Source organism: Crassostrea angulata, chromosome 7 (genome assembly GCF_025612915.1).
Source record: "Crassostrea angulata isolate pt1a10 chromosome 7, ASM2561291v2, whole genome shotgun sequence".
Lineage (NCBI taxonomy): Eukaryota > Metazoa > Mollusca > Bivalvia > Ostreida > Ostreidae > Magallana > Magallana angulata.
The window spans coordinates 24,390,085-24,406,153 of NC_069117.1; the positions used below are offsets into that span (position 1 = coordinate 24,390,085).

Here is a 16,069-nt window from a genome sequence, read left to right on the forward strand (position 1 = left end):
ACGCATAACGCGATGTAACAGTCTGTCATATAATAACGTTATATTCTAAATAAAACTTGCTTAGGTAAATAATGACACTTTATTTGCAAACAGTCTTTAGCATCTACGAAAACATAGCGTTAAGAATGATATGTATATTTTAGTAAATGCTCAAAAAATTCTCTACAGTCTGTGACAAAAACATATTTTGAGACGATTGCGCGAATACGACTCGCCGCATCGGACAGTTTCTATACTCATCGTTCTTCTTAAGGCATGTCCGTTCGGGAAAACGAGTTTCGGATGGGATACATTCGTCAATTACTGCCTCGTTTTCGTTTGGATATAAGACCAACATGGCGGACTCGGAAGGAAGGAAGTGAATACGAGGGAATAGATTATCGACTTTTTCCCTGTTGTGTCAACCATATGAATTTAAGTATTTCCTCCAAATTTGCTACCTACTACTTAACTACAATGACGTGAAGCGGTGCAGACACCATGCAAGGAGAAGGGGGCTAGGGAGTAGAAAACCGTAGGAGAGAGATGGGAGCCCAACAAGGGAAAGAAGGAAATCCTAAACCGGCCAAATCCAAGACAAAGAAGGAACCGCCCCCGGCCAAGATTCCCCAGGGGAACTTTTTCCCTTCTGACCAACCCGGTAAGTGGTAGTTTCCGGACGCGTCCGCAACACGGATTCCATGTTAGATCTAACATAGGAACCCGGAGTACACAATGACTCACCCTACGTCAGCCGTGCTACTGTGTCTGGAGCAGCAGACATAACAAACACAGGGTGGTCAAGCTTCTGAGGGACATTTTCAGTTCAGAATCTCTAGGTTTGCATGAAAAATTGAGATCTCTTGAATTATTGAAAGGAATATTGACCTGTACATGATGTTACTGCACACAATATAGTTTTGTTTAGTTCTTTGTATCTTTTGCCATGTCCTAATGGTAGGCCCCTACCGAAATATTGGAATTTACCAACATGATTTTGAAGATTATTAATCAGTGTCAATAGGAAAGTATGTCAGGATTGATGCATAATACATTGAATATTATGTCCAAGATCATATTCATGATCCAGCTGTTATCTGCATTCAGTTAGCAGGCATTTGAACTACTTCAACTCATGAGGCAGGGATGGCATTATATTATTGTCTATGGAGAAAAATGTCTTTTAATTTAAAAATAACATAACATTTTTGTTTTTGTAATCATATACATGTTTGGGGGAGGTATTCAAGACCAGGCGTTGTTTACACTTGAACATTATTGTTGTGTATTTCAGAAATCCATGATCATGTACTGCTTATGTTTTGATGTAATATCATGAATATTATTAGAAACTGGGAAATCTTGATGAAGTTCAGGGTGTCCGTGAATTACATGGTCTCAAACTACTTTGTTACAAAGTATCATGAGTATGCAGTATCTTTATTTCGATATTTTCAGATCATTGTATTGTAACAGATTGTAAGGGTGTTCACGTGAATGCATAAAATTCATCAAGTCAGTTAGACCCTTTGGTTTATAAAAAATGCTCTGTCAACTGAGCTAAAAGGTTAATTCACTAGTTAGTGACGGTAGAAGCTTGGCAGTTCATAATCCATATATACTCATGACTTTCTTCCTCAGATTCTATTGAATTTCCAAATACATGTACTAATAGAGTCAAACGAAACTTCATTCCAGTCCAGGTGGTTTCAAACTTAAGATCTTTTGACTAATATACAAATGCTCTACCCACTGAGCTAAAAGATTAACCCACCCCAGGCTACCTAGTGGTAGTAGGAGTGTAGCAGTAGCCGCAGTACTAAGCCTAAATGTACTGTATTACAGTATGAACATCAGTTGGGGGGGGGGGGTCTAGAAATGAGAGGTTATTTATAAATAAGATAATGGTAACACATACAAAAAGAATTTTCCATTATTGATAATAAACAACAAAGTGCCAGACTTCAGAACAATACAGGGAAATTTCGATCAAGCTTGTAATTGCTAGAACATGTATTTCATTCATTTCTTATTTTTTGCACCATGACTCAATTTTTAGAAGTATCAACATGTATAAGTACTAAACTGCTTACTGATATTTATTATGCTGAATTCCAGAGGCTAATGAGATAAAAAAGAAGTTCAGATGTTCTCTGTACCAGTCTGCGTTGGTCACACTGGTTAATTGTTGATACTTTATAGTCTTTAATGGGTGAAGAATCAATTAAGAGTTTAAAACTGGTTTAAAGATACCCATCACAGTCTATCACATTTTAATTTCATTCTCAATTTATACTGTTCACTGACATTCGACAGACCATGGGCAAACTGATCTCATATAATATTAAATGTTTTAAATGTAGGCTTAAACTATATTCATAGAGAAAACTACCAATGACTTGCTTGTACTTTATATGTTCTTTGCAATTTTAAGAGCATCTAAGTGACCATTGGCCTGAAGAGGGTCAAGTGTTATCAGGCTCAAGGTTTGAATCTTCATCCAGAACTTCCTGTTTTCCAAGTTTATATGATAATGTCCGACTAAATGACAATTTATTTGCTACATCTAGTCTTCAAGCTAGTGATTGATAAACAGTATTTTGAGGATGGAGGAGTGAACCCACACCTAGATTACTCATCCTAGATCTGTAGTTTACCTCTTTGATTCTATTCAGATATAATGGGAAAGTTGTGTTACAGCTAGTACTTGAATAGATAGTTTTGCTGAAAGATATGTTCCTTTGTGGCTAGTCTATTGTCCAGCTGTTTAGAAAATATTAATCTATCTTGATTTGAATCTTCATTTCATTTCTGCAGGTGCTTGATTTACCACTGATGTTTTCAAATTTCATAGGGATTCTAATCATCATTTGATGTATAAAATACAATTGTGGTCCAATAGACTTGGTTTTCTCTTGCATGGTTCTTCTGACCTGATGATTTCAAACTCAATGTAGAAATACTGAAATAGCATATTAGACATGTTCAATGTGTTGAAGGTTAAGTGAAAGATTTTGCTAAGCTTTTGTTTCAACAATCCATTAAAGAATTCATGAGGCAGCAAGTGCACATTTTATTCAGTTTGACTGGATGAGTAGACATTTTTGCATGTTGTGAAAAAATCCAGCATTTGTCCTCCATGTCTCTTGGCTAGTCTTTAGGAGTTGCAGCTTGCAGCTTATTTTGGTTAATTAACCGTATTATACATTTAGCTGTTGGGATAGATGCCACTTGCATATCTTTGTTGTTACAGAATTTCAACCATGGAATTTTCAATTTTTCAATTATACAACTGAGCCATGTGCAGAACAGATATGCTGAGGACCTTAATTCATGTTTGAAGTTTCTTGAATGTTAGATTTTCTTCAATACACATTCTTGAAGAGGTTATGTAGAGTGCTCGACCCTTTTTCTACGTTTTATGTTTAATTATACAGATGTGTATTCAATGTTGGATGTCTATTTATGACATGTGGTTATTTCTGGCCTTATGGATAAAGGTATAGATTGTAATATGAACTTGGTCTCTTAAGTGATGTTTACAATGGTCACTTTTAAGAGGAATTTGAGCGATTGTGTATTTAATTAGCTATTGTCAAGGGCAATGGCTTTGTTGAGTAATAACTTCAAAACCACAAAACCTCACAAGTGTACATATATCCTGATATGTGCTCGGTTTTATAAAGGGTTCAAGAACTTGTTACATATTTTCATTAAATGTTGTGTAATACCGTTAATTGAAAGGCAAATCAATGCACAAATACGTACATGCAAAACTTGTAATTTTACAATTTGTCTTACTAAAGTATTAGTGATGTTGGTCCAACAAGTACAAATACAGACAACCATTCAGCATGTCATAATGTGAACTGAAGTAAACATTTTAAATACTCTTTTAATACCATAACATCTTAAACAAATTATAACAATTTTGTTATTATATTATGATGAGGTAAAAAATTTTTTTATTAAAACTTGATTTTTCCTTTGCCTAAAAATGTTGTTACATTTATTTCTGAATCAAAAATGAATTATACTTGTGGGGTTTACTGTATGCATGTAAATTGTACTTTGTGATTCAGAAAGAGGGATTCATTTTCAGTTATTGGTTTGTTTTCTCCATAAATGTGTGGTTACTACTTAGAATACCTGATACAGGACTTTGTTTGAGCTTGGAGGGATAATTAATATGTGGTGTTTTATTCCCTCCCTCACATTTCAGGCTTTTTAAATCAAACCAAGGTAATTTATTCATTAATTGAGGAGAGTTTTGCACCTAGTGACTGTCAAGTTTTGATAACATCATTTCATTCAAGGATTGAGAGAATAGGTCAGCAAGTAGAGCCATATATTTGAGACAAGCCCTGTATAAAACTAAAAGTACTTGATGGTGATCGAGATTTGTTGATTGATTATCACAGGTAGTCAATTTTCTAAGGTAAATCTGTGATATGAAAATGTTGAATCTATCACAGGTGTGCTTAGTGTAACACCTGAGCCGCGATGTACACAGGTGACATGATCTTTCTTATTCATTTTAAACGTACAGGTATACACTACATGTAGATGTGGATAAACAGAGAGTTACTGGAAGGTGTTTACTTTGTCTAACAATCATGGTTTAAAGGGCAACTTTTGGAATCTTATGACCTAGTTCATAGAAAGAAATTTCCACTGTCGGCAAATTAACAGCATTTAGAAGAGCGTCTTGCCAGCTATTGCATATCGCTAAATATCGTATATGTCAATTTGAGATTTAAGAGTAAGTGGTAAATTCAGGAATATCTTAGTTTCACCCCAGCTACACAGCAGGGAAAAAACAAGTCTGATTTAGTCACAGTAGGAGTCGAACTGCATAAAGGAACGAAGAAAATTGCTCAACAATAAAAAAGATACAAAAATGTATTGTTAACCTTTTTATGTTTAATGATGAGACTCGTTTTGGAGCTTGGTGTATTTGGCAAATCATCAGCATGCTGGTCAGCTCTCCTCACCTGGACAGGTGCATAATGACACACCTGTGTATTGTTTGAGCACAGTACATATACACATGTAGTGTATATGGCAGTAGGAGGACTGTCCTGAGTCATGTGATCACTGACATTTAATCCTTCCCAAATCACAAAATTAACCCCATTTTAAAAGCAATAAATGTCATTTGATACACACCTACTGATAAGATCATAATGTTTACATGAAAAAACCTGATTTATAGATTGAGGATGATTTGACTCTAAGCATTGAAGATTTTCTTCTTTCTTTGAGTAACCAATGTATTTATGAATGAGCTGAAACAGCTGCTACATTTTTATGTCTTTGTTGTCACATGACGTACTTGACCTGAAGTTGATGGACAGGGAAGGTGTCGGCCATTAGTGAGTAGTGCAGCCTGATCATTATTCAGAAATAACAGATTGAGAGAGGCTGTGTAGCCAGTGGCCACTGAGACGGAACATTTCTGTGTGTGTGAGGCCTGATGAAGAGAGACACAGAGACGACAGTCTACTGTGTGGTTTGGTAGAGGGTGTGGTCATTTATGTTCTATGAACACAAAAATTAGAAATAAAATGGCATGTAATTATACATCAAAGTGACAGCCTGTTTATATATGGGAGAATTTAAAATGCGACATACATGCAGAGCTTTTGTATTATGAGAGCAAACTTATTTTTTTACTTCACTGATATTGTACATGTAACCAAGCATCAGTCAGCCACTTCCTATTAATGATCTCTTTGTGTAATTCATCAATCACCTTAAAACCTGAAGAAAGAGGTATTAATTGTATGTGGAATGAGAAACCACCAGTGAAATATTGATTTTTTGCTATTTACTGCATGGTGCATGAGGCGCAGGGAATTGATTCTGGTGTAAAGCCTGGATGTGATTTTTTTTACTTTGTTCAGAATATTACTCTGACCTTTCTTCACTGATTGCTTATTAGTATGAGCAAAATTGTAGTACATGTAATAGGTTTTTTCCTGTACAAGATCTGGTCAGAAAAGGAGTGAAAGGTTGCAGAATTTGATGCTTTGATAAAGCCAGTCGAATTCTGACAGTGTAGATAGCAGGTCGGTGACCATCAAGGTTTCCGATGTGTCAGAAGAAAAACCTTGATGTCTGCCATAGAAACAGACAGATTGCTGCAAATAAAACAAGCTTGCCTGAGATCATTTTGATAACTGAAAGGAGCAAGTTTCTTTGTGTAGTATGTTGAAATCTCTGTGTATGTTTTGTATCAGTCGAGATACAATACCAAGTGCTTTCTTGCACTGGAGAGTTTTTTTTCTATACACAAGATTATGTATATGTATTCAGATTATTCCATATGCCTGATTGCCCTGATGAGAGTTTACAGAGTAGTGTGTAATTGAACAACAGACGGGTTTGAATAATGAGAATTTATGTATATGCAGATAATAGAACTCAACTTACAGATAGCTGTGTTAAGGAAAAAGAAAAGTTGATTATGCAGCCATAACTCTCAGATTATGCTTGGCATACTTATAGGTTTTTATCACAACAATGAGATAATCAGGAGAATTGAATGATGTACATGTCATTATCTGGTTCATGATAGATGTCACTTAATGAACTGAGTGTCAGTTTATAGGAGAACATTTGATAATTGAAGTGGATATTAATTAACAGTCATTTACCAGTTCATGTACTTTTACTACATGTTAGATAATCATTCATCCATTGTTCTATAGTTTTAATAGTTAATAGATGTACACTTATTTCCTTAAATTGTGATAAAAACGCTAGAAGAAAAACTCTACGTTAATTGAATTTGATAATAGAAAAATAGGTGTTCTTTAATATTACCTGTTAAATAATAATACGGGCAATGTACTAGTTTGAATACTTGAAAGTACATGAATGTATTTCCTTGTAATTGAAAAAAAATAAAAGCGGTATAGATATTAATACCAAACTTTTCATGTTGATTTAATCTGATTTTTGTTAATACTGCTTGTTAAAAACAGCTATACTTGACTTTTTGTTGACCTTCAGATACACCGACCTTGACGACCCGGCCTCTACCTCCATCTCCTCTAGGTGACTTCCTGAACACAAAATGGATGTCGAAGGAGAACCTGCTAGCACAGAACGAGGATGATCCCAATTTGTTTGTGGCTTTGTACGACTTTCAATCAGGGGGAGACAACCAGCTCAGCATTATCAAAGGTACCAGTCTTATTAGCCCCAGAACCAAAATATCTTTATGTCGTTTTGATTAAGAATGAATCCAGAAATTTCATTCTCTTTGAATAGTACATTTATTGTCTATCCATGCATTGAGAAGGAATGCTAAAAATACAAAATGTTATCATCTTTATTGACTTTAAATATTATATAACTTCTATGAGTAAGACGGTATACCAGCCTGAGCATGATGCAGGTTGATTGCCACCATAAAAGTACATGTACTTGGATTCTTAAGGGAAATCAGTAATTGAATAATAATTGAAGAATTATTAAAGAATGTTCCAATATTTGGCAATTGTTTTGAGAATAAAAAAAGTTATTGTTAGTTTCTTAAATATGTTGGTGTTGTGAATCAGTTGTTGTTTTTCTGTAGAAAAGAGATAACGATTTGATTGTTGTGTCTCTAAAATTTCTTCAATGTTAGTTTGAATTGTTGAAAATAGAATATGAAGTTGTTGTATCTCTGTATAATTGTGTTGTGTATAGACAAAATAGACCTGGCTTTATCACTTGAAGTTGTATTATCCATTAATTCTTTATCTATTACCTGGCAACAATAAGACATCATCTCAATTATCTGTCTTGTTCAATAAAACAGCATTACAAGAACTGGTATATCAATCAGGAGAATGCACGGCAGAGTGCATGAGGGATATTGATTTTGGCTTGGTCTTCACACTTGCTGTAGGTGTGCTCAGTATAAACACTGCCATGCATCTTAATGCTGCAATACTGATGTTGTCTTATCAATTGTGCAGGAAATCTCTGGCTACAATTGACTTCGCTGTCACTTAACACAATATGGAGCCCTTGTGTGGGGTGATAAGAACTGCATGTCTGTGTCGTTAGATTAATATTAAAATCTGTAGTTTGACAGATAAGGTTTATAATGGGAAAAATATTCAGAAAAAGGGGGACAAAACAAAATGATATTTTGGTTTTCAAGGCATATTTTCAAGTACGGGTATACACAATTGTATTTTATAAAAAAATATGGATCTGGGAGTGTTTATAAAATTTCTCACCAACTAAGTAACTAAAACTAAAAGTTTGCAGAACGCTAAATGTTTTAAGATGATGTATTTAAAAAAAATTAAATTTGCTGTTAGAGAAATGAGAATTGGAAAGGACATATGATAATGGTAAGAAAAAGGTGTATAAGTTCTATAAATCAAATACAGCATCTCAATTTAGGTTTTAGGGATCCTTTACTGCTATTTTGTTGGCATTAGATTGTTTTTCCTTGCAAAAAGGTTTGTCTAAATTGCTAGCTCAGTGGTTATGTATCAAGACTAGAGAACAGCAGGTTTTGAGTCCAATATGGCTGGACTTTGTGTTTTACATATTATTCAAAATACTAGGTAATCATGTTTTCAATCAACAACCTCCCCCCCCCCCCCCCCTGCAAAAAAAAATAAATAAATAATTATAAGAAAAAAATTGAAATTTCATTTTCAAAAGCCCATATTTTTGTTTGAAAAGCAATCCTAGAAATCTGGACAAGTTTGACAAATTTGAGAATATCTTTCAGTATGTTGCAGCATCTTTAATAGTCTTTAGATTTTAGATGTACATTGATTTGCAATAAAATACATGTACCAAATAGTGGTAGCTTGTGAAATTTATTTCTCAACTGAATGCTTTACTTTTGTGAAATTTCTACTCTGTAGTGTGAAATGAATTAATTTCTTTGCTTTAAATTTATTTCTATATTGTAATATTATTTTTCAAAAATTCTTTGAAATTTTAGTTTGCTTGTGTGTTGTTTGTTATTTATGTACATGCATGTGACTTTCTGCTACATCTTTCTATCACCTTGCACTTTGTTGAAGGGGAACAAATCACAATCTTGGGGTATAACAAGGGTGGCGAGTGGTGTGAGGTCAAGAACAAAGCCGGGGAGATTGGCTGGGTGCCTAGCAACTACATTGCCCCTGTCAACAGTCTGGACAAGTTCTCCTGGTACCATGGACAGATCTCCAGAAATGCCTCCGAGTACCTGCTCAGTAGCGGCATCAACGGCAGCTTCCTTGTTAGAGAAAGTGAAAGTAGTCCAGGTCAAAGGTCAATCTCTGTACGGTTTGAAGGACGGGTCTACCATTACAGAATTAGTGATGACTCAGATGGAAAGGTAAGTTTAGTGTCTTTTGTAATGCTTAAACATACAATTGAACCAAATAAATTACATATTCAACATTTACATGCAGTATTTCCCATAAGCTAGAAAAAAAAGTTCTGGATTTAAAAAAAAGTTCTGGATGCAATGTTTGTTAGGTTTACGTGACAGCTGAGCACAGATTCAACACTCTAGCTGAACTAGTCCACCACCACTCCATTCACTCTGATGGTCTGGTCACCACTCTCCTGTATCCAGCACCAAAACGCCAGAAACCCACAGTGTTTGGCCTCAGTCCAGAGCCAGATAGGTGGGAGATAGAGAGGACAGAGATTGCCATGAAGCACAGGCTAGGTCAGTAGGTCAGGCTGGGGACAGCAGGATTAAATGGAGCATTTTTTCATTTTGAAGGAGCAACAGATTTGTTAAGATCAAGATTTATTCATTGCAGGTGGAGGACAGTATGGAGATGTGTATGAAGCAATATGGAAGCGCTACAATAAAACAGTGGCTGTCAAAACTCTGAAAGAGGACACCATGGCTCTCAAAGATTTCCTGGAGGAAGCCTGTATCATGAAGGAGATGAAGCACCCCAATCTAGTCCAATTACTAGGTAGGGAATCCTTTTGTCAGAGTCCTTGTTTCCTTTTGTGTGCTGATACATGCTGTAGATTCAAAATTCAACTTTGTTTTATCATATTTGAAGTGTTGGTAGGTTTTGAAAACAGGGCTTTGACTGTTCAAGACAACTCCTTCTAAACAAAAGTTTTTGTATTTTAAAATTTAACCAAAGTAGAAATTTTTGTTCTTGATCTGACCTGAGAGCACAAACTTTGTGCTTTTTTTTCAAAGAATGAATAGTGTAGAGGAAATGTGTCTGGTAGTTTTACAAAGCACAGTTCTTTACAAATGTTGATGGCCTTAGTGAGTGTATTATTTACTGTGGAATCATTAGAATTCGTGGTGGCTCAATTTTCGTGGTATCCGTGGGTATCCCTTCCCCACAAATTTAAATCCTCAACGAAATTTTTTTTTTGGAAAGAGTTATCTTTGTTACTTAAACAGTAACCAACGCATCCACGTAATTACATCCCTGTGAATGAGCAAAGAAGTCACTAGACATTGGCCCCCACGAATTTAAATGATTCCACAGTATATGAAGTATTTGTATAAAGCAATGAAAATTAATCAAGAAAAAACCCTCATAATACATGTATTATGATACAACCGGTAGCCTATAGGATAATTTTCTTCATTTAAAATAATCAAAGACCTTATAATATATAATAATTTTTTTTGTAGGTGTTTGTACACGAGAGCCTCCTTTCTACATTGTAACGGAGTTTATGGCCCAGGGTAACTTGTTGGATTACTTGCGTAGTACCTCAAAAGATGACATCGGCCCTACAGTATTGATGTACATGGCTACACAGATAGCTTCAGGAATGGCCTATTTGGAGGCCAGATGCTTCATACACAGGTCAGTGGTCTTATTATACATTGAGGAAAAAAATGAGACAATTAATACTGGAACATGTTACTGCCCCTGCATGTAACATTGCTCAAACGTTTTTTCACTTATTAGCCATATTTTATGATTTTTATGTCTAAATATAATAACGAATACATTTATATTCTATCTGTATGCCAGAAAAGGATGATGATATGTAATACCGGTACATTTAATTACAATGTACTTATTTTGTGACCTGTTAGTTAAAACGTTCACATATTTTTTGTTACAGAGACTTGGCTGCCAGGAACTGCTTGGTGGGCCCTGACCACCTGGTGAAGGTGGCAGACTTTGGTCTGGCACGACTCATGAAGGATGACACTTACACTGCTCATGCTGGGGCAAAGTTTCCCATCAAATGGACTGCCCCAGAGGGCCTGGCCTTCAACAGATTCTCCACCAAGTCAGATGTTTGGGGTATAGTTCACTTCTCAGTTTGTCAGTAGTAACACTCTATCTACTGTAGAAGACATATTTTCGTTGGGTCCGAATTTCGTTGTTTTTTAAATCATATGAAATTTTGTTGGCATTTAATTTCATCATATCGTAATCTCTTTGTAATCATTAATACTTGGAATAAAAATTCGTCATGGATTAATTTCGTTGATTTATATTGCCAACGAAAATAACGAAATTGAATCCTCACGAATATTTCCGCTTCTACAGTATAACAAAAATGTTCTGAAAAGCATATCTTGAACGCAATACAGTACTGGACATGTGTTTTGAGCTGAAATGGCAATATGCATAATAAAAGGTAAACCTGTTTTGTTTTCTTTAGCATTTGGGGTCCTTCTTTGGGAACTGGCCACCTATGGGATGTCACCTTACCCAGGGGTTGAGCTGACAGAAGTGTATCATCTGCTAGAGAGACAGTATAGAATGGACCGGCCAGCTGGCTGTCCTGCTAACGTCTACGAACTTATGATGAAATGTTAGTACCATTTAATGTGAACGAGGGTGTCTGTATTATTATTAAAGGTTAATTCATCATGTATAAAGTAAGAATCCAGGTAGGTATATTAATTGCATGTACCTTTACTGGGATTTGAATGATTATATTTCCCAAAGATTAGTGAATATTGAAAAATAAGAGAATGCTGAACTTTGATGTCATTTTCCCCCCCAATTTGTTCTAACAAGAGCATTATGAAATGTGTGCTACTATAACATGAACATGAGCTCATTGTTTCATTGTATTAAGGACAGATATTGCACAAATTTTGTAAATTAAATGTACCTGTACAAAAGTTATTGAATCTTTCCTCTTAACAGGCTGGCAGTGGGATCCTAAGGACCGACCTACATTTCAAGAGATCCACAACTCCTTAGAACACATGTTTGACAAGTCAAGTCTAAATGAAGGTAAGGCATTAAGCAACTACCGGTAACTGTTTATAAATATATGTAAACATTTTTCATGATTTCCTCAAATTTTTTGGTCATGTATAGATATTGTAGATGATATTGCTTTCTTCTATTGCAGAAATCGAAAAAGAGTTGGAGAAAACAGACTCCAAAAAAATTCCAATTCTACAGTCCTCCAAGAAAAGGAATGTAGCAGAGAGTGACCTCATTGCAGATGGAGGACAAATGAGTGCTAGTATGTATTGTTCTGTGTTCACAAAGGAGTTATGATTTGTAAATACCGTTATATGTACAGATAAATTTCATGTTACGATAGGAAGACGTTGAAGAGAAACATTATATGATATTAAATGGAAAACTAACATACAAATATGTTTATTGTTCCAAATGATAAAGTGTGTTATGGAGAAAAGTTGACATCAGATTGAAAAATTTTGTTATCAATTATGATTTGTTACCGTAATTCAAAGGAATTGCAAAATTTTTAACGCTTTTTCTGTCCTTTTTAGGTTCCACACCATTAATTGGAAGAAAAGTTTTACCCTCCAGGAATTCAGATGAATCACTGCGACAGGTGTCTGCTGTATTATCAAACAAGGCCAAGAAAAAGGGTGGGGCGGCACCCCCTCCTCCACGAAGGACCACATCTTGTAAAGAGGAAAATTCAAGTATGGAGAGTGAATTAAAGGCCAAGATGAAGCTTCAAAAAGCCAAGATCGAAAGTTCTGGTAGTAAAGTGGATTTCTATGGCGAGAATGACTTGGACCAATCCTCTGTTAGTGACTTTGGACCAACAATTTCGTTGCAACCATCCAAGCGTTTAGAACTGGGATCACCGAAAACGTTCCAGAGAATGGATTCCAAAGAAGGAATGAGAACTTCAGAGGATGGAAGCATTGGCCAAAACAGTTCCGACAGTGTTAAGCGAGCACCTATAGACAAATCAAAATACATGATTAATGTGGATAGTGCAACTAAATCTCCTTCTCAAGGAGATAAAAATGCTACCCGGAAATTCTCTATTCCTTATCATCGAGAACTAAGACTAGCTTCTGATGTTGAAAACACAAGAAAGTCAGACAAGGAAACCAACACAAATTTCTTAGAGGAGAACAAAGACTTTGGTCAGGTGCAAGTGAAAGGTAGAACGTATCCTAAGAAAGCTCTACCTCTTCCATCACATGCTCTTCAGAGAAAAAAGTCAGGTGAACCATTCAGGAGAGTCGAATCTGAAAAAAGCAGTACAATGGTAGCCAGGAGTTTAGACGCAGAATCTGATCAAGTCACCATTGGTCGTTTAGATGTGAACAATGTAACAAAAGCTATAAGTCGTTATGGGACCATTCCCAAAGGCAGGCGGATCGAAGCTTACTTAGCCTCCATGGAAAGCAATGTGGAGCAGCAAAGAGTAGACAACCTTCCCACCGTGGAAGATCACGATTCTGGAACAGACACAGCAAGCATCGCTTCATGTCCGGTGTTGTTACCAGAAAGTGAGAATGGACCAGCTGTTGATCAATGGAGACAAAACCAAAATGTGGTCCCTCCTGATTCTGTAGAAGGAATAAAACCTGAACCTAATGTAAAACCATCTGCTGTTGTTAAGTCACAGTCTCATCATGTGATAGCTGAGAATCAAAATTCTCATTTTAATTCCCTTCTTCAAAGACAGAAATCAGACTTAACACACACTGGTGGTGCTTTAGACTCTTTTTCTCGGCAATATCCTGATCCAGCTCAGAAACCAAAACCTAGTCCACGATTATCCAGAATGTACACTGACCCCCCTGATCAAGAAAACCATCATGATAAGAGCATGGACCAAGTGCCCCCTTCCTCTATGTCCCAGAGTTTGTACAAATCTCTTCCTAGCTACTCTGTAGACAAATCTGGAGACAATGTATTCAATCCCAAGCTTCCCTCAGAAATTAAGAAACAGTCAGAGTTTAATTCCCCTAACATGAGGCCACATCTCGCTCAAAAAATGAGGTCAGCATCAATTGGTGATTATCCGTACACTGAGGAGGCTGCTGAGAAGGAAGACAAACAGAGTGCTTCAGTGTTATCAAAAGTAGCAATGTTTCAGTCTGCAGGCCCAGACTTTGGACAGTTTAAACCCTTTGCTAGGGGAGAGCATGATAGGAATTCAATGAGGGAAGGAAAAGCAAGTAACATTGATGACATTATTGGTAGTAAACCAAAACCACCCCCACATAGTATGCAGCAGATGTTTATGTCAAAATCTACATTTGATTCCTTGGAGCCAGTGCATGAAAATTATCCACATGGAGGGGGAAATTCGGATTCGGACCTTCCTGTCGTGTCTCGTGACAGTATTCTTAATTTGTCAGAAGATGTCTTATCTTCTCTTCAAAACTTAACCAGCACAGGAAACAAAAACAGCGCAAACTTTATGATCCTGTATGAAAAAGTTCTACAGTTTCATGACTTATGTTCTCAGTTCTTTGATTCCATGCCCCCTCACGCTAAGTTTCACGCCAAGGAATTATTATCACGCCTACTGACTCAAAGTGAAAATGTCAAAACCATTTGTAGTTCCAACCCCTCAATGGGAATGAAAATTATTAGTGATGTCCATGCCTCTATCCAAGAAATTGTGGATCTGATAAGAAAATGAGCTTTGAACTTGCATGTAAATCCAGTTTTAATCTCTGAACAGTGAAATTTGTCAGGTTGTATTTCTGGGGCATGTGTACTTTTTAATATGACATACATGTATATATGTATTTTTACTTTTAATAGCGTCTCAGTTTATCAAGTGCTGGCATTGCTATTCCACACAAACATTGATTTTTTTTTTTATGAAATGGCATTATTTTTCACAGCATTGCCAATGTATTACTATACACTAGGTTGTAAGTTGCATTCAGTGGCCTGATAAGGTTGTCTATAGAGTTATGCCCCTTTCTGATTTTAAAAGAGCATGTTCCAGAGATCTTGAGAATCTTCCATGTATTTTAACCAAGGTGTCATATTTTGTGTGAAACTCATTTATTCTCATCTGTAGGGTTTTCATCATTTTTTCGTTTCTGCTCTGTAGATAGATCACCAGTGTAATACTGCGGCTGATTTCACAACCTTGAGGTTTCTTCTTTACAATCTTTTGATTGGTTAGCTTCTTTATTTGCAATATGAACTGTCGTATACAAGCGTAAAATATAAATTTGGGATAGAGACAAAACAAAATCTTTTTATTGAATACTTTTAATTTCCTGCGATGGACATCTTGAAATTGGACATGATCTAATGGTGCAATATAACAATTATTTTTTGAGTTTGAAAAAAGTAATAGTATCATCGTTTCAAATTTGAAACATAAGGAATTGGTTGTTAAAAAAGAGGTATTAAATGAATATTTTACATCAGAATGATTGTTTTAGTGATTGGCAGTCAATATCCAGTATATTTTGGTTTAAAATAAAACACAGCTTTGCTAAGTTTTGTACATGTACAAATATTTTCTGTTTATTGTCTGTAGTGTGTGTAGGGTTAGCTCCAATTGTTTTGGAGTACCACATAAATGAGAGAGAATGTGGGATGATTAAGTTATTGGAGAACAAACCGTTGTAGCAATGTGAATGATAGAGGACTTCCATGTTCTTCATACATGTCCAGAAAGCAAGCTTTATTTAACTTCTTTTTAATACTCAAGGTTACCATAATTTGTAAATGAATCTTTTCAATGAAAAATACATTTATATAAGTGATCAATTTGTTTGTTGTTTTATCAAAGTCACTCGTTATTAATTACCGGTAGTCGGAAATATCTGACGTTTGATATAAGATATTTTGGTTAAAAGCCAGGAAAACAGATATTTTAGATAATTTAATAATCTTCAGAAATGGTATGAAGGAGAAGT

The 16,069-nt window shown here is 35.7% G+C and overlaps 1 protein-coding gene across 2 annotated transcripts; it reads left to right on the top strand.

The window, feature by feature from the left end:
• Positions 1–326: 326 nt before the first annotated feature.
• Positions 327–15,916, top strand: LOC128191697 (tyrosine-protein kinase Abl-like). Of its 2 annotated transcripts, none has more exons than XM_052863904.1 (11): positions 327–640; positions 6,997–7,170; positions 9,024–9,322; positions 9,466–9,661; positions 9,759–9,920; positions 10,610–10,787; positions 11,053–11,237; positions 11,602–11,754; positions 12,096–12,185; positions 12,307–12,423; positions 12,698–15,916. In XM_052863904.1, the coding sequence occupies exons 1-11, from the start codon at positions 526–528 to the stop codon at positions 14,824–14,826; spliced, it is 3,798 nt and encodes a 1,265-aa protein (XP_052719864.1). In that variant the 5' UTR covers positions 327–525; the 3' UTR covers positions 14,827–15,916. The 2 variants fall into 2 exon arrangements, with proteins under 2 accessions (XP_052719864.1, XP_052719863.1); XM_052863903.1 differs by having other exon boundaries at positions 6,997–7,169; positions 9,020–9,322.
• Positions 15,917–16,069: the final 153 nt, after the last annotated feature.